The sequence below is a fragment of the Centruroides sculpturatus genome, unplaced genomic scaffold, assembly GCF_000671375.1.
Source record: "Centruroides sculpturatus isolate CEXI.00-Female unplaced genomic scaffold, Cexi_2.0 scaffold10, whole genome shotgun sequence".
NCBI classification, from domain to species: Eukaryota; Metazoa; Arthropoda; class Arachnida; order Scorpiones; family Buthidae; genus Centruroides; species Centruroides sculpturatus.
The window spans coordinates 906227-931640 of NW_019384396.1; the positions used below are offsets into that span (position 1 = coordinate 906227).

The 25414-nt window shown below is 30.5% G+C and overlaps 1 protein-coding gene across 2 annotated transcripts in view; it reads left to right on the plus strand.

Moving 5' to 3' along the window:
- LOC111618415 (acidic mammalian chitinase-like) overlaps positions 1–25335 on the plus strand; it is a 45612-nt gene extending 20277 nt beyond the window's left edge. The window contains exons 5-9 of one of the 2 annotated variants that reach the window (XR_002755571.1): positions 9634–9743; positions 19214–19343; positions 21982–22144; positions 24134–24253; positions 25152–25282. Coding sequence is in view for 1 of the 2 variants with exons in the window: in XM_023359953.1 (XP_023215721.1) it covers positions 9634–9743; positions 19214–19343; positions 21982–22149; positions 24134–24253; positions 25152–25283 (660 nt within the window). In the remaining variant the exon portion in view is untranslated. Of the gene's footprint in view, positions 1–9633; positions 9744–19213; positions 19344–21981; positions 22150–24133; positions 24254–25151 lie in introns of both variants that reach the window. The other variant, XM_023359953.1, reaches the window with a different exon arrangement.
- The last annotated feature ends 79 nt before the right edge of the window (positions 25336–25414 follow it).

The window sequence follows — 25414 nt, forward strand, 5'->3', positions numbered from 1 at the left end:
GCCAGGGTTTCGCTTGTCCATACTACACATACCGAAGCAAATGCAGATTTAAAAGCTTGAAAAATGTCCCATCGAGAGGTTGCAGCTTGTGCATAGTGTGTGGTGGCATATGAATGCGATTCTTACGCGCGTACTCTATTACTGCCAATTCTTTGTGACTAATATGACCACTAAGATTAAGAGGACAGGATCTGTAGTATGCACATGCTGTTTGAAATGGTGAACCACTGCAAAAATATGTTACCATTCATCCACCCACTCTCCCGTGGAATTTTGATACTCTCCGGTGGAGCTCCAATCTCAAAAGACATCCTTTGTCTATTTTTTCCGCGAAAAAACGAAAAGAGAGGGTATAAAATGACCAGTATCATTTATGGCAAACATTAATGTGATATTTCGTTCTCCTTATCCGGAAGGTAATTTGCCTTGTTTCTTTCCTTTTGTGGAAATGACTCATTTTTGTGAACATTTGATACTGCCATTTCATCAGCATTGTAAATTCGAGAGCTAGGAAATTCATATTTTTCTAGCAGTTGATTAAGCTGGTCATAAAAACGGTCAACGTCAGCCTTATTAAACTCAACAACTCGCGTAATGCTGATTGACTCCAAAGTTCTTAGAACATCTGGGTATTTTTACTTATAGCTATAAAAAACATTTTCCTACCACTCTCTTCTCTTTATTAAATCGATGAAGGATTTTTAGAGTTTCTGCAAAATCGAATGCCAATTTTAAGAACTCCAGTCTTGTTAGTGGTATTAGACGGTTGTCTAGTTCTTTCAGATGGTTATAAAGTTGCATTGAATAGGGTTCGGAAAATGTACACTGAAAATGACCTAACTTTGGTTCAATAATTATCTCTTTGCCACTGTTAATTGCTTTTACGCGATCCTGAAGCGAGCTTTTTGGCAAATCATCTCTCTCAGATGCTCATCTTATCGATAGCTTGCCTTCTCTGAGACATATAGTTGCTTCTTTCATTTTATTTTCGTCCCACTTGCTTCTTTTACCTTAAATTTTTGCATTTTTGTTCTGGTTCTGTAAATAAAAAATGCATTTTAAACATTGCCTAGGATAAAGGTAATTGCACAAAAACTATTTCGTTTGTTAACTTTAAGACTTAGAAAAGTGTCCGAGAGTATCCGACTGTTTAGAATCTATGCTTTCATTAATTAATAGTAATTATATTATAAATGGAATTAAATAAATACTATTAATAATCTATATGTTTAATGGTCAGTAACAATCAATAAATCGAGCCGAAATACTTATGTTTTGTATGTGTTATTCTCCTTTGAAGTTTGATAAGTGCGGATGAAAAATTGTTGACAAGAACAAAACTCACTGTAACATATAACTTGCTCGGCGCTCACGTCACTACTAATTTGCATTCGTTTGTATGTGTTGTGGAACACGTTTAGACATACTCCTTTATATTTGATATGTGCTTGATTGCTCAATAGTTCGTGTCCGGGGCTACCCTCACTTCCTTTATAAGCAAGGCCGGATCAAGATAATTTTGTACTTCGGGCAGACTCAGTTTTTTATACGTACGTATTTTCTGATTTATGTAAGTACGACTGATTAATTATTGTGGCATCGTCGCAATTCTGGGCTGCAATTTTTTAAATCATATTTTAATTTTAAAAATCACATGACTTTCGGTCGCGACTGGAAGTTCGTATAGGCCTATAGGTGATCGTGTCTCTGGCCCGCAAACTTTCCATATCTGGTTTCGATTTTCATCTAACTCAGTTCTCGAGATTAAGGAAGAACGAACGGACAGACTACAGGTGGACAACAGTATGAATCTATAGTTCAACAATTTGAAAATTGCAAATACAGTATATTGTATAAAAAATAAACACATAAAAGTGGTTACAACAACAATTATTAATTTCAAACTGTAATTTTAATTTCGTCAGTTATAATTTATATAGACTGTATTTGTTTTTTCTTCAATTTAAACCCGGGTCTTAGATCTTGATTTATATTTTCTGAGCAACAGCATTTTCAACAGATAACGAGGCTAAAGAATTTAATTACTCAATCCATATTGTCAATCACAAATATGTTTTCATAACTTTTAATTCGCTAAAATTTCAATTATTGTTACCATTACAAGGATTGTCAGCAGAATTCGCAATGCAATCTCATGTATTTGGAACTATATTCTGCAAGTTGCTTACTTTTAAAAATTGTGGAGTTTCTAACAACGAATTGATGTTTTCCGGAAGTGAACTGTTTAGAGATTTAATTTCTTCAAAGAGTTCGTTTCAATGTCATTACTATTTTCTTCAAGAAGACTGGATGGCCGAGCGGTTCAGGTGGTAGCCTACCGCTCTGGAGACCAGAGATCAAATCCGGACGGGTTGAAAAAGCTCCAGGAATTTTTCAGGTGGTGGTCCGTCTGGATATGTCTAAGTCCTATTCCTAACCACCCGGCCGCCTCATTGTGGGCCTGACTGGACCCATAATGGGCTTGCTAAAAAAAGGAGTTCTTAATGCTTACAGGGCGGAAAATGTTTTTAAAAAGTCACGTAATTGGTTCATTTTTATAGTAAATCACTGTTACGCATAGCCTACGTAAACAAATTTATTACTAGGCTTAATTTAAATTAATCCAAAGTGATTCCAACTGAAGATGGGAATGTTCTAATACAAGAGTTGAGAACTATTTGATTACAAAAGTTCTTGTTGGCATTCGCATACTAAGCATTCTCGGATACTATTCTTGTGGGCTCACGACAGCGAACAAGCCAATTTGAGTACAAAAAACTGATGTCTCGCCTTATCATCGGAAATCCTAATCTCATTTCAGTAATACATAGATCAAGTTATCCTGTGATCTGGCTTCTCAAGAAAATTTAATTCTCTGATTAATCATTACCAAACTTGCCTTAAATAATCAGGCTGTAACTCCATATTTAATCATTAATACTAAGTAATTTGCTACAAAAAAAAGACGTTAGGCGCCATCTCTTAACTAAATTAATAATTATAATGTTTAATAAATTATTAAATACTTTTAAAACCTTCTGGAATAAAAGAACTAACCCGAAGCGAAGCTTAAACCCGCAACCTCCACTTGTCATNGATATAACGAATAAAATATCTAATTATTCTTAATATAATGTTTTACTATATCGCCCAGAAAATTGTTTTTCGCCCCTCAACATGGAAAAACGCCCACATGGGGGCGATATCGCCCCCGTTGAGAAACACTGATCTAGACTAATGTTGAAATATTTATCAAATTTTGTGCTATCTTGTGCCAAAGAATTTCTAACTACTTAGCCTTATCAAAACCTTTTAGCCTTTAGTTTTTCTAAATTTTTTGAAAGCCTTCATATAGTTAAAGATTTGTTTGAGGCCAAGTTCTTCTATTAATTGGTGGTGTTCATCATCGTCTTTGTCGCCTTTAGTTTGCGAGTCTACGATTTCGTTTATACTGTATTATCAATTTCTGTGGAAAAAATAGACAATCAGAAAAAGAAAAGCTCAAAATAACGAAGCAAAAGAATATGGAAGACTGAGTTCTTCAGCATGTTTTGAAACTCCTAACGAAAAATAATTTATTTCCTGATAGATGACACTGCTCCGATGGAAATACAGAACACGATTTCCGGCTTTTGCGTCTACATTTCCTGGTATTTGGGTTCAATATTTCTTCTATTCCATCCGAGTCTCAGGTTCCAGCTTTCAGAGAATATCTGTTATGGTAGTATAATCATTTTGCTGGAAAATACTTGAACTTACTACCTCTGGAATTTTCCGCATTACTCAGTTTCCTGATTATGCAGGTTTTACTATATACTTGTATTAATTTTTATACGTAAAAACACAGGTTTTACATCCAAATAGCAAATATATTCATTTATTTGAGTATGTAACAACAAGACTTTAAAATGAAGATTAAATTAATAAGTTTTTATTAGAACGTAATTATTATGCAATATTAGACTTCTTACCCTGTTTTACGTCTTGAACACTACTATTTGTAAAAATGAGCTTCTATTTGAAAACATCACATTCGTTTGGAATGCTTTCTCAAGCTGATAGACTATATTTTTAGTGATAATGGAATTTTAATTTCATCATTAAACCAATTTATTCAAGCTTGTCTAATTGCTATAGAAATGAAGATAGGAGCGATCAATTGGTTAAGGAATTTACATTAAAAAAATTTTTTTAACTCTCTCTCTCCTTTGGGCACTAAGAGGACTTTTTACCATCGTGGGCTCGGCCAGGTCCACAGCGGAACTGTCGGATGTTGAAGGGCAGGGCCAGACATATCCGACAGTCCAACCCCGAAAAATTCATGGGGTATTACAACCGCCCGAATTAGGCTGATGTCTTAACTACTTTGGAAATCCGGATATGATTAGATTATTTGTGATACAGCTTCTTGCGATATTTACTTCTTAGGAATAGCCTATGTCTTGTGTCGAAGAATTTTGTTAGACACAAGACATAGGATTGGCCTTCTTTAGTTTTTCTAAAATTTTTGAAAGCTTTTATGTAGCTAAAGACTTGTTTGATTTAATGCTTCTCAAACAGATACCGCATTTCTGCATAGGAAGGATTTCATTGGAGAGTTTATATTCATCGTAAATGCCGTATATGTTTAATCTGCTTCTTGACAACTATTATCTCCGATATAGAAAGCATCTCTAAATTTGTTCAGGCAGAGGATGCCTAAAAAATTTAGTTGATTCGACATATGATAAAATCACGCAGCAGAGTATAATTTTTTTTTTCATTTTCAATTCATTTTTATCGAACAGTCACTATTATTCTTTATTTTGAATTTCTGATTGAATAAATAAACTCGTTGTAAAAACCGATTGATCAAACGAATCTCAGGTCATAAAAAGTTAGACAACCGGCCAGTACCTTCGGAATAAACAACTTCAATAGTCGACACTACCATAATCTGAAAAATGTAATAAGTTACAATACTAAGCATAGATCCTCTGAAATAGAAATACTACATACCGTACAGGTACATATATGATCTTTATTACAGAGGCTAAAAATAAAATTTATAGGAAATATTTTTTATTCTTGGAAACTTTTTTAATTATCAGAAAAATGTCTTAATTCTGGAACATTTTTCGGTTTATTTTAATCCAAGTCAGCCTACTGCTATGAGGAACCTGAATTAAATCCGGGCAAGAAATCCTAGGAGTATTTTATGGGCGGTCTGTCTTGCATATGTCGGGTCTCGACTCACACCACGTGGCTACCCCTGGCCGAACCCACGACAAGCAAGAAAAAGGCCTCTTACGAATTAGTGCGCACAGGGCGGATCCAGGAAAATAAATCTATATCTATAAAACATATTTTTTAAAATAAAAACACTCAGAATTTTATAATTATATTACTGTATTAAAATTTCAATTAGGCATCACTATTAGTCAAATCTTTGAAAAACGGTCACTGATGGGAATATTTAAAAATGGCTGATTTCTGGAGCATTTTTGTTTACATAAAAAGTTTCTGAAAAAATGGTCACTATTTGAACTGACCATCGTTGAGAAGTGGCGATTATTCGACTGTATTAATTTAATTTCTTTTTGCAATCACATAAATATCACGAAGCTACTCAAATGTAATTAGGATCATTTATTTATATATTTCAGTCCAAATCATAATATTGCACCGTATTTTTACAAATAATTTATGCATTTATTTATTTACAATATTCTTACTTTGATGTATAACGTAACTAAATGACTATTAGATTATACAAGTATGTAACCGTCTATCTTAAAAATACAAAATACACTTTAGTCATTAAAAAATAAACATCAACATTTATTAAATTATCTGTATATTAATTGAAAGAGGAATTCAGTTTCAGTAAACAGCTGGGACTAATAATACGATTCTGGCATTACATGAAAGCTCTTATCCTGTAGATGATGCTGCTGAAGAGAGATTTGAGAAAGGTGCAAACTTTTTTCATTTTTTTAAACATTACTAAATTTAAATAAAAAAACACTTAATGTTAAATCTATGAAATAATAAAAGTGATTGTTTTTTTAAACATTACTAAATTTAAATAAGAAAACAATCACTTTTATTATTTCATAGATTTAACATTAAGTGTTCATAACAACTTTGTCATTGTTAAACATTGGTGACTATTATAAACAAGTTAATGGAAATGAGCTTTATGCCGAATGAATTTGCAATTTAGGAAACGCAAAGAAGGCAACTAGCTGCGTGTACCTTTCGTTGTTGGGAGTAGGGGATAGGTGAGGTTGGGATTGTTTTTATCATCCTCTCCCAACCAATCCCCCACTCCCTCAAAAAACCTGAGCAACATCGAGTGCACCTGCTTGATTTTCAATAATATTGTAATTTGTATAAATACAGTATACATAGTAAAATACGCAATAAAAGAAAAATAAACAAACATTTCTATATTTTACGATAAAATAGTTTTGAAAGAAATATTATATACAGTCGAAACTGCAGCTATTTTTTTAAAATTTTTAAAAATAAAAATGCATACAATTCATTTCCAAACAATGGTTATTTTTATGTTCCCGTGGGCGGTCGTTGTTCAGAGGTTTGATTATATTTTAAGACCATTATATATTATGATTTGTTTTTGCCTAAAATTTTTAATATTTTCTATAAATGAATGAAAATAAATATTTGCTCGATTGTTCAGGAAAGTATTTTTTTAAAGAACTATAAAATTATTGGCATCTAAATGAATTTTATTGTTATTGAGAAGTAAATTAAATAACCAAGATTAAGAATCAAATAATTATTAATTACATGTTTGAAAATTATTTTATCTGAATTACAATTTATTTACTGATAAAGTTTTAAAATATTTTTATCTTGTTTGCGAATTTCAGTTATTGTTTATAATGAAAAGCATCAAATATTTTGGATGCATTTCAGTTTCGGTTGGCTATCTTTCAGGTGGATCCTATTTTAAGTTTTCTATTTTCTTATCCTGCATGAGTTAAAAACATTTATTATAGATATACAGGTTGTTCGTAATTAAAGAGTAGGTGTTCAGCTATGTAGGAAAAAAACTATTGAGCAAATCTCAGCCAAATTTGGTATACTTACTGTCCCGAGTATGCGGTTTTATTTTCGGGAAAATATGTTGAAAATTCAGCCGCTAGGGCGAAATTTGGCACTGATCTTGCCTCAATGCGCACATTACGTACGTTTTCCAACAAATTTCAGGAGTTAAGAAACAAAGTGCAAAGTGCATCATCGCGTTAACCTGTCTAATTGTGAAGAACGTTTTGATTCCTTTTATACCCGAAATTCGTTAGAAAACATACTTAGCATGCGCATTAGGGGACATTAATACCATACATAATTACATAATTTATCATTAGACAAATATAATCAAATTACAAGGGAAATTCTGTTCATTAATAGATCTAAATAAATGTTTATTCAGTTTATTGCTTACAATTGAGATAATTGATTTAAAAAATGAATTTTATTATATTATCATCTTTATGGCTGACTAATTATACCATTTAAGGCAGACACAAAGAATAAAAACCAAAGATTGCCTTGAATTAGGATATCAATCATAATTAAATTTTCTTCTCTCTAGAAATAGAAACAAATAAAAATTTCACGCTTGATTATCGAGTTAATAATGAGGGTACACTGGTCTGTTGAATGCACGAAAACAGTCTAGGTCAAAGTAAAACATGCATAATACATGCCAGTAAATTATTCACTTTTGATAATCTTAAATCCACCCATCACGTCGAGGCCTTTCTTCTATGATGCCCTATTTTTTTTTTTTTTCATTTTTCTTCCTGGCTTTCAGAAAGCAATGAATTTGATTAAAGTCTTAACGTCAGAAAGTTAATTATGGGAGATGAAGCGCAAAATTCGTGAATAAGTATCTTTTGTTTGTTATTGTTTACGATGATTCTTATTCGCATTCATCGTGCAAAACAGTACAAGACCAAAAAAAGACAGGAACTCGTCATGACCTAATTGTTCAACCCTGTAATTCTCGGAAATGTAAAGTAGACTGACTTTTATTTTAATATTACTTAAAATAAATCTACACTTTTTAATATATAAAATTTAAAAATCATAAAGAAACCTATTTACAATTTTTGTTTTTACTGTTCCCGCTCAGTAGTCACTAAGAGGGCCTTTTTTTAATAAAGTCATTCGGCCAGGCCCACAATGGGAGAGCCGGGTAGCGAGGATGGGGCCCGACGTATCCGGGACAAACTATCCCCCGAAAAATTCTACAAGTCCGGCCTATTTATATCAGTATTACATAATAGTAAATAAAATGTCATGAATTACCCAAGCAATCTATAGGTTAATGGCAATGAAACGAAAAATTGTTACATAGTATTGATCAGAGCCGGACTTGTGGATTTTGGACTTTGTGGCCCTAATCTGACAAGATGAGGTCTCCCCTCCTTCACCAAATAATAATGTGCAACAATATGTATAGACAGTTTTTTGTGAATAGAAAAATGCCTCTCGGAACGCGAGGCCCTAAGTGGCAGCTTATTTGGCTTATATATAAATCCGTCCTGGCATTGACTTTTTAATATATAAAATTAGACAGACTTACGGATACCAATTCTAAATTTTATTATTATTTTTAACACATTTGAATTTGAATTGTAAAATACTACTCGATCTTGACATCATTTTGAATTATTAAATACGTTTAAAAACACGATGATAAAATTTATCATTACGAACGTACAGTATAAAAATAAATTAATTTAAATGGAATTTATAGCAAATTTTGAACCACTTATTATAGTCTAAATTCAGCTGACAAATGTTTTAATTTTAGGAGTTCGTCGTTTTATACGATCACAGTGATATCTTGAACGATACGAAAATATACAACAAATTCAGCAATGAGTTGCTTAACTTTTCTGTCAGCATTTGATAGCACCATCTGTTATCATATTTTATTTTAAAAATTGTTATATTTTTAACTATTATAAAATGGCAAAAAGCTCAATTTTGACGGTAGGGATGGGTTTTATAAAAAATTGTAAATGCTAATAACGAGTAAAATCGTCATTAAGTCCGACCCTAATGGAGATACACACAACCTCCTTTTATCTCCCTTCCCGACTTTTAATCACCAAAATTTAATAGCATCCTCTAACAAACAATCCTCTCTGCAAAATTTCAGAAATTTTCGGTAAGTATAGGAGTTATTAAGCTTCAAACAGGGTGAACAGAATCGTGACCTCCCCCCACACATCCATACACAGGAAAAAACCCGAATTGTTTTGCATTTCTCTACGTTTCAAGGTATCCTGAGTCAAAAATATAAAAGTCTTATTGTGTCATATTTTGACCGATCGCCATACTTTCTCTATGTTATATGGTAGCCGGAGAAAGTAAAAATCATTATACAGTCGAACTTCTAATAATGGTCATCTCAGTGGCCATTTTTCGGATAATTTCTTTTTTCTGAATAAAAACGCATATAAACTAACCTCCAAACAACGGCCATTCTTTATGTTCTCGTCAATGGTCGTTGTTCAGAGGGTTAACTATATGACATTCTAATATACCCTATCTATTGCAATTTGGCTATTTAAAATTGTGTATTATAATAGTATAACTTTATATATCTAGGACCTGCGGCAAGTATTCGAAAAAATGAAAAAGCCATTTTTATTAACCGTTGCTGTTGCTGCTAGAGAACCCATTATTTCATCATCATACGACATTCCTGCTTTAGCAGAGTATGTATAAATATTATCATTATTTTAATAATAATAATAATAATATATTTTAAAAATTATTTATTGAAATATAAAATGTTAAATTATTTTATTCTATTTGATTCGATTCGAGAAATATTCTATGTTGCTTTAGGCAAAATGGAGAATATTTCTCATTTAAAACATTTTTTCGTTCTGTTTGAGATGAACACGTATTTAATAAATTATGCAAACCTACAGACACAGTGGGGTGCGGAAACAGACTGACACCCAAAAATTTTGGTAACAGTTACAGGGTAACAATGCGACATAATTTTTTTCCGGATGCAATTTCATGCTTGTAAATTTTTAAATACAGTCAAACCTCTGAACAATTGACGGGAAGATAAAAATGTCCACAGTTTAGAGGTAGCCATTATTGGAAGTTCGACTGCATTAGCTATTTCTTAATAATAATAACATAAAAATTGCAAATATAATAAAAGTAATAGCCTAAAGTCTGTTTATAAAAACAAAAATAGTCATTATCAACTGTAGAAGTACGATTCCTGATAATCTTGTTTATCTTTATTTTTGTATTTATTTTATCCGCGTTAATAACATGTTGATTTCGATTAACTATGAAAGTGCAAATAATAAATTTATAACACAACGATATAAATATTCACAATATGGATTGAAATACATAAAAATTAGATGTATAAACAAAAAAAAAAAAAACTATAATCAAAATAGCGTTTTTCAATCGGTAGTTCCTGGATCACTAATGATTCTTGCTGATAGTCGAGTAAATCTTGAGAGGCGCGAAGGTTTTGCCTTCTGGCTAAGGCTGACCTTATCCACGATGTAGAACGTTGAACGATTTTACGTTTAAAAACAATAATAATGTATAGAATTTAAAATATCAATAAACATGGACGAAAATTTCGTAAATAAATTTGCACTTATCTCACATAAAATTTAATACAAGACTCGTTTTTAATTTAAATGTAACTTATAAATTAGTATATCAAATCTTAATACGTAAAATATCATCTAATACTTGACCTATATTTAAAAAGTACAATTTGATCCTACACAGAATTTTTATCAATTGTCATCAGATCTCACTTCAACATTATGACAACGAACTGATAATACACAATGTCGACTTTTAAACAGTCTTTTTAAACATTAAGCATTAAAATAAATGTACTGATAAATTAGTATAAAAATATTAAAAAGTAATTGAATAATTTAATATTTAACTAAACAGTCCATTACAGTATTTACATATAGTCTACAGTTTAAAGGGGGTCGTGAAAAGTGCAGGGGAGGAAGGTGATCGAGGAACTACCTTTGTTTTTATAGTCATATGAATAAGCCTACGCACTAGTCGTGTGAATAAACTATCGGAAAATATTTGCAGAACTTTTTTAAAGTCTTTTCTTCAATGTCGGGAGGAGTTCGTGAACTATTGTACACGTAATTAAAGGGCAGAGGTTTGCCACGATTACATCGTTGTACACAACTGGAGGAGGAGGGTCAAAAGTGACTCAAAAACTGTACACGTGATCAATGCCTCACATTCTTAAAACATTGTTTCTCAAAATCAATAAGAAGTTTTAATTGAAAATAAACATTCAGAAATTTTTATTTTATTATATAGGCCTAACTCAGTCCTTTTTCAAAATATGTTTAATATCGCATATCATTGTGGATTTTTTTAACAATCTAATGTTTATATTTTAAAAATTAACATATAAAACCGTATGAAGTTACATAATAAACATTTAAATTTACTCAGGTTTGTCTTCAGTTTATATTTCTTAAATTTGCTACTTCCCCACAGGATAAAAATAAAATGATTTATGAATTTACTTTTTATGTTGTAATCACATTTTTCTTTTTTGATTGAAAGAATAAAACAAATTAAAAGATAACTTTTCATTTAATAAATTTAAAATTTTGAAATATTTTATGCTTTACCCAAATGTATAATATTAGCTTAAATGCAGTCGTCCTTGACACAGAGATTCTCAAATGGAACAATAATGAGAGGAAGTGCAGGAAGCATAAATGATAGCGTTTCTAACGGATGGCTAGAGAAATAATTGGAAAACACTAATGCAATAAGTTTTAAACAGGTTCATGTATCTAGATCATCTAAAAGATTAGAATTTTTAAAAACTAATTGGTTGCAAAATTAGAATCACACTCAAGCGTTTCCTTAACAAAATTTATTACAATTCAATTAAAAATTAATAATTTACTATAGTTTAACAGGTCTTTTACTTTAGCTCCAAATTTGCTACTTGATGAAACTGTATATTTAATTTAGATATTGATTACATCTTTTTTAGAACATTACATTCAAAATACATTATATGAAGTCACGTAACGTATGCATTTCTCTCAATTAACCCGCTTCGAATTCATACTGAACACTCATTATTCTCAAATCTGTGAATATAACATTTTATCACGCATTCGCATATAGTATTTTGTTGAAGAATATAAAAGGAAATAACAGTTTACCTATATTTAATATAATTTTATTGCAGTTAACTACGTATTCTTACTTTTCCTTATGACTGCATTCCAACTAAACAAAAGATCATAAATCACGAAAGTGAAGTTAAACCTACTGCAAGTTTATTGGCCTCAATGGGTTACTCAAGTTACACAAAACAACAAAATATCTACAGTAGAATAATTACATTTTCCTCCCCCAAGCATTTTAAAATATATTGATTAATTTACAGGATTTTGTTTCATTAGAAGCATATTTACAATTTTTTAATTATAATATATAATTATAATAAAATATATTATAATTATACTTTTAAAACTGAAAACCAAAGTGATAAATAGAGCTAGGAGTCTAGGCGCGTAATAAAAAAAAATCACAGCAATACAGTATTGTACAATATATATATATACTGATATTAAATACAGTAAATAGTTATAAAAATTGTAACTTTTAATTTTAGTATAATTTTTAGCAATGTTTTTTAATTTCAGTTATAAAATTTATTTAGCAAATTTCAAAATTTCTAATTAAACATGAGATGGCATGCGTTGTCTCAATTTTTCTACGAATTTAAAAATTGTTAACGCTGTTTAAACTGAATAATTATGTTTAATATTAATATACTTATCATAAATACTGTATTATTTAATTCAAATTAATAATTTAACAAGACATTTAAAGTTTGTAAAATTACTGTCTACATTATCATCAATATTAATCTGAGACTTGAAATTGGGAATTTAAATATTTCTCTAGTTTAATGCTGAGAAATAATTCATTTTAGTCTAATTAATTTTGTTAAAGTTCACATGATCAACTAATGTTTAATTATTTTAAATCATATTTTAAACGATAAATTTAGCAAGTTTTTTCTAGATAGATTTATATAAAAATAAAAAAAGCAGCTCATTATCTCGGTTTTATGTGTATATATTGATATAAGCCCATTTCAATGCACAGGCTATGAATTTATACTACTATAGTCATCATTATCTGCCTAATTTAAAGTATTCTTCCTTATTATACCTTGTTTGGTTAGGGCATTTTTAGACATTTATTATTGGGAACGTGGAGGCTGATTTTGCTGACTGATACGATAATTCATATAAAGTATTAGTCAAAAAGGCGACTCTCCTCATTCCCCTTCTTTATACTGCTGTATTTCTCCTAATTTTGAAAAAACAAGTTTTATGTTTTTTTAGTGGCGTGATTCCCCCTCAAGTCCCTATTAGTTTCGTTCCTGAGTTTGGTCTCTATCATTCTAACAAAATAATCGTGTTCTCACACACTATTCAAGTGTCTCGATGGCCATTCTGCCAATTTTGTAGTTATTTGTCATTCTTCTGCTAAAACTATGCTAATGTAATATACATTAAAAATTCATTTAATTTATGAAAATATTATTAAAATTAAAAACAAAAAAAACTAAAATTAATAGCTTGTTTTTTGGAACATTTATTCCTTTCACCGAAACTGATTCCGTTTATTAGTTTATTTTTCATTCACTAATAGTCAAGTGAAAAAAAAAATGTAACACTGGTTTCTTAATAATTAAGGGATCTTCCATTAATTACATGTAAAATACAGTTTTTAAGCCACTTTTGAAACCCTTCCCTCCTTGCTGTGTACAATAATGCACTTTAGGAAAACCCCTCTCATTTAATTACGTTTACAATAATTCACAGACCCCAGCATATTAGTAACGAGCAGTTATCTGAACCCCTAAGACAACAAAGTTTCCGGCCACATGATCTATGCCCATGCTACTTGGGTGAGCGCATGATAACAAAAATTCAAAGGAAACGATCATCAGAGGTTTGCCTGGAATGCGAAAGTGGTAGTCAGATTTCCTGAAGTGGAAACCAAAGGACCAGACTCGTTACGCAATGAGACAAATGATTCAATGATGGTGGTCTTTACTTTTAATTTTTAGGCAATAGTTTGCGTATAAATTGCGTTGCTCACTTTCATTTGACTCGTCCTAATACAGTGCAACACATTAATTGTATAAAATAAAACTTTCCTAACTTAATAAGTTATAATTTTACTTTTTAGTTCTTTAAGAATAGAAATTTCTTCATGACGTGAGACTCTTGCTCGACTTTCGGACACAGTTTAGGAATTCATTACTTCCGAAACTCTTCTTCTCAGGGTTTCCAGAAAACTTCTAAATAATAAATTCAATCGTATTCAAATTCATAAACTATAAATAATTAATTAGTAAAAAGTAATACTTTTTTCTTAATTGTAACTTACAATATTTATTTATGAATATTTACGTCAAAATTTAAAAAAGTTCTTCACTATCTGTAGTTAACAAGTAATGAAGAACAAAATATAAGAATCCCTCCATCGTCCCCTCGCTTCTTTTCGCCCCCTACATTTACTCACCGCCCCCAAGGGCGGAGAGCAAAGTAACTACTCTAGATAACATGAAAATTATTATTTTAATTACAAAATCTGAAAGAGTGAAACATTAAGTACTGGTCAGAGCTGAAATATATCCTAAAAACAATGAATTAAACCTGCATAAAGATATAAGCAATATCAAAAAGTTTACATCATCAAATACTGCAAAATACAATGGTGGATCTATATAAGGGCTAATAGAGTTTGAGCCTAGGCCCCAACTTTTATGGGGTCCCAAGACATGAAAAGTTGTAATTCTTAAATAAGCAACAGAACATAGAAATGTAAAACAAAACCAATATAGAAATTTCTTGTTAAAATTAAAAATAATGTGGCCACTGGCCACATTATAATTATTTTTAGTCATAACTACTTAATGCTTTGCTTCATTAACTTTTACTTAATGTTTACAGAGGCAGATCCAGGAATTTCATTTACGAGGTGCACTTCATGTCAATATCAATATCTTACATTATCACATAACATAACTGTAAATCTAGCTTTGCAGTTATACTACAGAAAATCTTTCCTATTTAGGATTTTAGAGTGTGTGTATGCACCCTCTACACCCCATGGATCTGCCCTGGGTTTATAACAGATAATACTATTACTGAATGTATAAAATGTCCTTTTCTTTAAATTTATTTAAAAAACAGGTCCAAAGAGACCTTAAATCCAGGGCTCCCAGAGAGTTAGATCCACTCTGACAATGACAAAATGAATACAGTCAAACCTTAATATAGCACTACCAGCTCCTATACAGACAAATCTCAGAGTGCCAATGAATACTCATGAACAGATTGTAAATAGAAAAGATTTCAGTCTTTGTGAGTTACTAAATATATGATTTTGCATTGCTCATCAAATCACATGACTTTCAAACTCATTTATGTAGACTTTATTGTTTTATGTAATTATTATTGTTTGAATTTCTTCAGTTTAGCTCTACATTCAATTTAATGCCAATTTCAGAGGTGAACAAATGGTGGTGTGATATCAAAGTTTGAATGTATACATATTTAATTTAATATTAACTGAATTATATTAATTTATTTTATATACAGATAAATATTTATATAAATCTGTACATTTATGCAATTTAAGTGTCTTCATACAATTTGTCCTGTCTACAACATAAAAACAATCCCCTAAAGATAAATTGCAAGTTTTTGTACATTCACAAAAATTTCAATTTTCAAACTTAATTAATAAATATAATTAATGCAATAATAAATTATACCTCAAACATTAATTGTGAAATAGAAACTTATTGTGGGAAAGTACAAATTGTCCCCATAATAGAAAATTTATAAACAGATTTCATACTTATCTTGGTTATTTTATTATTTTATTTTCTGGTGCAGTAAATGTAAATTTTACTTTGAGAGTCATAAATAATTTTCAGAGCAAAATTCACATTTAAAAGATCTAAGAATTAAATGAGACAGATGTTATTCTGACCAATCTGTAAATGCAATACAACAAGAAACACAAGCATTCCAGTGTTCTGTAATATGCAGTCTGGCAATACCACATGGTCTCATACTAAGTGAGCAGGGAATATGCTGTTATTTTGCTTAGTGTAAGTGCATTGTCATAAAAGTGTCATGGAGTAGAGTGAACATATAAATGTAAACAGAAGAGAGCTTCAAAAAAAAGTGATTTATTAGATCTTTTGTCACTTATATTATTTGCCACTATTTACTTAGCAACTAGAATTAGTGAATTTTTAAGAAAATTAGCATAGTAATAACTCATTTATTCTCCAAGACAATAAGTATGTAAGTTGTTTCTGAATTTCTCACAACAACACTAATTTAAATAAATTACAAAGTTTATCATCTCACAATCACAAAATAAACAGGAAGACATGTAGCCACAGTATATCTGAATATCCAGACAAGAACACAATCAAAATGTCACAACATAAAGCAAACTGTTACTGTAGTACTTTATTAATAAGATGCAATAAATAAGATGTTAATTCTACTGAATTCAAACCTGTTTTGAAACTAGTCTGACATCTGATATTTAAAAACTGGGTTTTACTGAACCTGATTTTGTTGAAAACTAGTTAATTTATTTCACAAATTTTCAGTTTTTGCCAGTACTAGTTTTTATTTTGGATTTTGTCTTCCAATCAAACAAAACAAAAGAGGGAAAAAACCAAGGAAGTCCTGATATTTATTAAATGAAACTGAATATTTTCAATAAATAGTCCAATTTATTATTATAGCAGACAGGGCTTTGGAGCTGGAGCCTGTCAGAACTTCCATTTTTCACTGTAGCTTAGCCATGATCAGGATCTCTGCTTCAAATCCCTAATGGCAAACATGAATAGAGTACTTCTATTCATATACAGTAGTAAGTTTGTTTTTTTACTTTCCCGGCTATTATACACTAGACGACAAAAAAAATAATGCACCATGAAGGACTTGTTGGATTTGAATAAAAATTGATATGTTGCATCATCTTAGCTAGCTATGTAAATGATTAGCTTTTGAGAGTAGGTTCTTGTGTTATATCGCCACCAGAGGGGAAAAAATGTTTCCGCTGCCTGGTATAAAGGTGCACGCTGTGACGACTTGTGCATATGTTCTGCGCTTTTATTCATGGTTTTGACTTCATTGAGTGACAGACATGCCTCTACGACGCATTCGACAGCCTTACACTCAGTTAAGTGAGTTTGAGAGAGGTCGCATCGTTGGATTGAGAGGAGGAGGATGGTCATACCGCCGGATTGGCCGCCATCTGAACCGTTCTGATAGAACTGTTAGGATGTGTTATGAGCAGTGGGTAAGTAGGGGTACACATGAACGGCAAACGGGTTCCGGACGCTATCGACAGACCACCAGAAGGGAGGATCGTCTCATTGTACGTCAAGCACGGACAGCGCCTACAGCTTCATCGTCTACCATTCATGCAGCGGTGGCACCTGCATTACGGAACCGTGTATCCAGCCGCACCATTTCCAGGCGCTTAGTAGAAGGCGGATTGATCTCCCGACGCCCAGTATGTGTTCTACCGTTAACAGCCACCCACCGACGCCTCCGTCTGCAGTGGTGTCGTGCACGACAATCGTGGACCGCTACCGACTGGCAGCGTATTGTGTTCAGCGACGAATCCCGCTTTTGTTTGGGGGCTCACGATGGCCGTGTGAGAGTATGGCGGCCCGCTGGTCAAGGTGTCAACCCGGCCTATACTGTGGAGCGGCACACGGGCCCAACCCCCAGTGTTATGGTGTGGGGAGCCATAACATACGACAGTAGGACACCTCTAGTTGTCATGCGTACTACCCTCACAGCCCAACGATATGTGCATATGTGCAATACATCCTCCAGCCACATGTGTTGCCCCTCATGGCAGGGCTTCCGACAGGCATATTCCAGCAGGATAATGCCCGGCCACACACTGCAGCGGTCTCCCAAGCATGCCTACGTAACGTTGCCACACTTCCTTGGCCTGCACGGTCTCCAGATTTATCATTAATCAAACATGTGTGGGTCCACTTGGGTCACCAGCTGCGACAGCCACAGGATCTGACACAACTTGAGTCCCAATTGCATCATGCATGGACAGATATGCCTCAGAACATTATTCGCAACCTTTATGCCTCCATGCCGAGGCGTATCACAGCTTGTATCCGCGCTAGAGGCGGCCCAACAGGATATTAGTATCTGCACTGTATTGCATATTACTGCACAATAAAGTATGTTTTTGTTTTATGGTTGCTATCATATATCTGTCTAGCAATGACGATGTCATATAACAACTTTTATTCAAATCCAACAAGTCCTTCATGGTGCGTTATTTTTTTTGTCGTCCAGTGTATATAACAGAGGGAAAGTATGGCAATTGGTCAAAAAATGACCCCCAAGATTTTTACATTTTTAGACTCAGAAACCCTGAAACATTGAGAAATTAAAAAATCTTTAGGTTTTTTTTTTCCTGTATGTATAGGTGTGTGTATGTATGTGAGTGGTGGAACAATTTTGTATACCCTCTTTGAAGTTTAATAACTCCTGTACCTTTTGTTGAAAATTTCTGAAATTTTGCAGGGAGATTTATGTATTAGGGGGATTGATGCTGTTAAATTTTGGTGGTTAAAAGAAGAGGGAGTGGGAGATAAAGGGAGTCGCACGTAATATCTTGAGTAGGGTGGACTTAATGACAATTTTACTTGTTATTAGCATTTACAATTTTTTTATAAAACCCATCCCTACCCTCAAAATTAAACTTTTTGTCATTTTATAATAGTTGAAAATATAACAATTTTTAAAATAAAATATGATAACAGATGGGAGCACCAAAATTTTAAAAGTTGCTGGGAAAGTTAAGCAACTTGTCTCTGGATTTTTTGGAGAAATATTAAAACTATGACTATTATAAATAATCTATAAACTAAACTATTATAAATAATCTTGATGACTGCAATATAGTCAATATATAACATACCAATATTAAGTTTGACTAAATTATTAAATAATTAATAAAAAGTGATTAAGAATTAAATTTTTAAAATACTTTTAAATCACTATAAAATTGAATTCATTATTTTTTTTATTAACAGAGTGGTAGATTTTGTTAATTTGCTCTCTTATGATTTCCATTATTACCATCCTGGATTAAGTTATACACACCATCACAATGCATTATATAGAAGACCAAGCAGCACAGGACATCACTTTACTTTAAATGTGGTAAGTTTATCTTTAAAAAATTAAAATATTTTTCAATAAATACTGTATATTTTAGAATAAATTAAAATTGCTGTTTTTACTTTTTTGTTTAAATAAAAAGTTTCTGAAAAAATGGCCATGTTTAAAAGTGACTATTGTTGGGAGATGGTCATTATTGGAGGTTCAACTGTATTATTAATTTAATTTCTTTGCACGATCACATAAACATCACAAAGCTACTCAAATGTAACCAGGATAATTTATTTATATATTTCAGTTGAAATAATATTGCACCATATTTTTATATGTAACAAAGAATATTCATGTACAAACAATAACAACATTGCAACAACAATGCATTTCCTAAATAAAAATATAATATATATTTACTGGCATATAAGATGCATCTCATTTTCATGGGGTGCATCTTATACACCAGCGTGTACAGAGCTACTTTATTTTTTCAAGTTGAATTCAGTGTAATGAGAAATTAAATAGGCATTCTCTTTTTCATCAGATAAATGTAATGAATACTAGACAAAATTACAAATAAAACGTTTGGATCTCTGACTACTCAGAACTCTTGGGTAATGAAGTCTCAAGTGCATTTTAGGAATGCAATTAATTTTCATTTTATTTCCATTAAAACTTAATTTTTGAATTGCTCTACAATCAAAGGTCAGCCCCATCTTTGCTTATTAGGAGAAGAACCATAGACCCAACAGTGGAGCTATTCAAATGCGTAAGGTATTTGAAAAATGATAAAAGATTGCAATTGTATATTTTAATGATTCAAAATATTTTCATAAATCTTGTCTGTTTTCTTTTAAACTACTCTGATAAATTTTATATCCTTATTCTTTCTCCTATAAAATTTATGATTTTAAACGTACAATCTCTTTGCAAAATAAGCTAATCATATTTTCAAATAAACTGAATATTTAATTTATTCATATATCTTTTACTATGTCATATTATGATAACTCATATATAAAATTTCATTCAATTCATTCATATATTTTCAAGCAATTTTTTCAATTCAAAGTTCAATTTTTTTTATCATTAGGCAATGATAAAAAATACAGTTATTGTAATTCAAAAGAAATGTTAATAAATTTTAACAAATCACCTGAAATTATAAGCATTTGAATTGTATAATAATATATTTTCTGTCATTATCTAATGATGATAATATAGATTAATTTTATTTATGAATGATAACTCATTTTGTCTGAAACTAAAAAGTAAACTTGATATTTTAATAATTAAAATGAATTATTTTAAATGATGAATATGTATAAATATATTACAATTATTATCGTCTTTAATTGATAAATACATTATATTGTATTAACTAAAGTTAATGAATGAATTTTCAAAAATATGTTCTATGTTATCTTTTGAAACAAATCCATTCTTTATCACTATAATAAAATTTAATACTTGCTTTTTGCTGTATCAATTCAAATCATTAATAAGTTTTATGATGAGTTTTGGAAATTTCTGAATCAATATGCAATAAACTAATATAAACAGATATCAGGAAGTGTAATTTCTACAAGGAGAACTGAGGAAATGAACTCACAGGCTTAAGTTATTAACATTTGAAAATGATTTCAGTTTAATTTTAAGATTTCAAATTCTGTATAGTTTGCATTTTTATGATAAATTATCTTGTTTCAGTTATAAATCATTCAGTTAGAGTTACTATGTTATCATTAACAAAATTATTCAGTTATCATTACATTTATATATCAGTTACAAACATAGCAGTCTATTATAAATACTTAATTATCTGGAAGAATCCATAAATTAAAACATTATTTTTAAACTTTTCAACTACCATCCCATTCCCTGGTAATGCTGTCGCACATACCCATCTCCAAAATTATGTAACACATATCCTTGATCAGCATCCTTAATTGTATAAGTTGTCTGAAAAGTTACTATAGAATGAAAAAGGTTTAAGTAAAATTTTAATAAAAGTGAAGTTTTACATATAGTATTACAGCTTTTCCTACAGCAAATGTTGAAAATGTCTCTCAGAAACATAGCAGGCCAGATTCCATGGGAGATTATATGATTGGCAAAAAGTCTTCTAAAAACTGTAGTCCAAAAACCAGAACATCCATGAGCAAGCAGTAATGTCATCTACTGCAAAGTGAAAATTAGGGACATGCAATTTACAGGTCTTGTATACAATTCCAAATGTATAACTTTAATATCATTGCAAGTTTCTCACTGCACAGTAACTTTTTGGACAGCTTGTACTAAGGACTAATACATGGCATTACAATATTTTTATTTTTATGTTCATTTTTTGACAAATTAGACAACAAAACTTATTCTGATTTAATGAAAAGTTTGTATCACCATTTGGCCAATAAGCTGCCAGTAAGCTAAGCTTAATCTATATATATTTAACAAGCAACACAAGTCTATATAAAGATCTTAGCATTATATAAATTTTTGTAAACAACTCCATCTCTTTTAACACATTATAACAATTACGTTCACACCCCATCCATATCTGCCTTATGTATGATAATTTACAAACAGCTCATTTATATTTATAAAAACATCTTAAAAATAAATTCTGCTAAGATATATATTTTGAATTATACAAATTACTTGTGTCATTTCCATTATTTTATTTCAGGATATGGTAGCAAGATATTGGAGTTTGTCTGGAATGCCACGAAAAAAAATTATGATTGGAATTTCTACTCATGCCCAAACATTTAATCTTGCATCTACTTATGCACATGGAATAGATGCTCCTGCAAAAGGACCTGGTTTAGGCTTTGGACGCTTACCTTATAGTAAGGTTAGAACTTTTTTAACTACAAATAATTTATTTAATTGAAAATATTTAGAACTTTAAAGTAAAAAATGAAACTTTGATATGATGATGGATTGTATTGAAAACTTTATTGGTATTAGTTTTTCACGTAAAAAACAATGTATTTTATAATGAGAAAACTCTTAAAATTAATGAAAATTTTTTACTTTTATCATTTTTGGAATATAAAATTACAATAATCTATCCTGGAGATCTGTGCTGAATTGTTTATCATATTATCAATGGTGTTATAAATTTATTAACAATGCCAACTTATTAAATACATACCTAAACTGCTTTACTGGAATCATTACAAATAACTTAAAATAACAAAATCTCATAAAATAAAATAGCAAGTACTTTTGGACTATAAACCAGACTTGGAAACAATTAAGATAATTTATAAGTCTTGTTATCAATTGTCTGTTAGTAATGATAAAAGTGGAATAACAAGTTATACAAGAAAGAAATAAATACAATAGTCCACAATTTAACAAACTAAAAATTTATCCTAGAAGTAAAATTAAAAATTTTTTTTGTTTGCAAATATAGGATGCTAAAAGATTCGAAAAATTAGTAAATTAGTATAATTATTCAATGTATATTATATTATTATTTTATTCATAAGTATACATTATAACATTTTAACACATCTTGTACATTTTAAGTTCTTTACTAATATACATTTTTATAATGCACTCAATTTAATGGACTTTCAGCAATAGCATGCATATCTTCCCCAATTAGTCCATTAAATTGAGGGTTTATATCAATTTCTAAATTAAAACAAACTGAAACCCAAAAACATTTGTGACTATTGAAATTTGCTGTAATCAAACTTTTTATTTGTTGCAATTTAAAAAGAACAGTTAATTGTTGTTAACTGAAAATTATTTACCATATTTACTCAAATATAAGACGATCTCACATATAGGAGGAGGCGTGACTTTAAAGATCAAAATAAAGAAAATTAGATTTATTAATACAATTCTAATTTTATTTCTTTTAGTAACAAATAAATGCATGTAAATGCACACATTGTCCCATAAAATTTACTGGCATTTTAAACTTCAAGGAAAAACCTTGTAAAATCGACAACATAATTTGTTCATGTAAAGCTGGACAATCAGGAACTTTTTTTGCCAATTCTTAACAGTCAAATTCACTCTTCGTCGATTACACTTGAGTTTCTTCAAATTTCCAAATAATCATCTGTTTTCATGTGGGAATGAATTAAAACTTATATTGGCTCCCGTGCAATTTTGGAATTCAATTCAAAAGCTTTGCTGTTTCTATTGCTATTTATATTTACTTCTGACAATACACAAGAACAATTCAAACAACCCATATAAAATACTTTTGTTTTTAAATGCCAGAAGGTGAGAATCCGTAAAATATGCGAATACATAGTTTACAAAATTTATACAAAAATGAAAAGAATCATTAATTATTATGCCTTTTTGTCCTTTTTAACTACAGTATTTATAATTTATTTTGTATACTAGTACTTTCTATATATTAACAGGACTTATTATACTGGAAAATTATGGATGCAGATATCTAGTCTTACAGTTCAAAAATAATGTTCTTTAACAGGTGAACTAAATAAAGAACATTATTTTTGAACTGTAAGACTAGATATCTGCATCCATAATTTTCCAGTATAATAAGTCCTGTTAATATATAGAAAGTACTAGTATACAAAATAAATTATAAAAAAAATGAAAAGAATCCTTTGCTCATGTGTATAGGATGACCTAGGTTTTTGAAGCAGTGAAAAATGGATAAAAACTTCATGTTATATGTGAGTAAATACAGTATCTATACATTTAAAATTTTTTAAAAATAGCTTGATATGGAATGAAGGCTTTTTATTCATTAGTCTAATAAAATTACAACCTTCCTTTAAAATTTTATGTAAACTATTTTTGATTCCATTGATAAGAAATAAAAATATATTCTTTTACAGGTATGTTATTTTTTGCAAAGTGGAGCACATCGAATATTTGATATATTTGCTAGAGTTCCATATGCTTATAAAGGACATCAATGGATGTCTTTTGATGATGAAGAAAGTGTTGCAGAAAAGGTAACTTACTCCAATAGAAAATACAGTATTATCCCTATTAAAAGCTGACTTTTTCTATTTCTTTAGTTAAAAATGTCCTGATAGGGGCCCCCTGTTATTTTACTGTACCATATTTTTGTTATTTGGAAACTGATTTTAATATACAGTAAATAGCACATTTTAATAAATTTGAGGATTTTTGAAATAACAATCTTTTCTCTAACCATCTGAGTTTCTGCACTAGCTCAAATGTATTGTAGGGCTATTTACAGCCAGGAATAGTCCATAAATTGTCACACTACTTTTATACATTTCAACTATTATCCTACCCCATGTAACTCTATTGCACATAACCACCCCCAAAATTATATAACACACATCCTCAACTGACCCCTTTAATTTTACTAAGGAATACACAGTACAAAGTACCAAACATTATAATGTTTTTATTTTCATGTTTGTTTTTAAACTAGACAACAAAAGTTATAGCCAAATCTGAGAAGTTGTTTCCATTTGGAAAAAAATAACTACTGGTACAAACAACACTAGCTGATTAAAATACCATAACATTACATAACATTTTTATAAACATCCCACACTTTATAACATATTGTAATTATTACCTTCATATCCATCCACTCATATCTGCACTATGTAATTAATAGATAGCTCTCACAGCAACAGTTAGGACCAAATTTGCAGTACTTTTTCGATAAAATAGTAGACAGAATCATGATGAAATATTTTCCTATAAAAAATTACCTTCAAACGAAAAATACTATACAATAAATAATGTTCCTAATAGAAGCTACTTTAAAAAAAATGTTTAAGCCCCGTTGGCTTCTAATAGGGATAATACAGTAACAATTTATTCTGCCAATGAAGTAAATGGAATATTGACATCTTTGTTTTCAAACAGGCTAAATGGGTGAAGAGAAACAGTTTCGGTGGAATAATGACATATAATTTAAATAACGATGACTGGCAGATGAAATGCGACAATCAAACTTCATTTCCTTTACATAGAACTATAGCAGATATATTTAAATAAATTATTATGTAAATTGTTAACTGAAAATAAAATGAAAAATTACTATTTATATAATAAAATATGTACAGTAAATAATTTTGTAAAATAATGAGTTATACAATATAATGTAATATTCTGTTTTGTAAAATAAA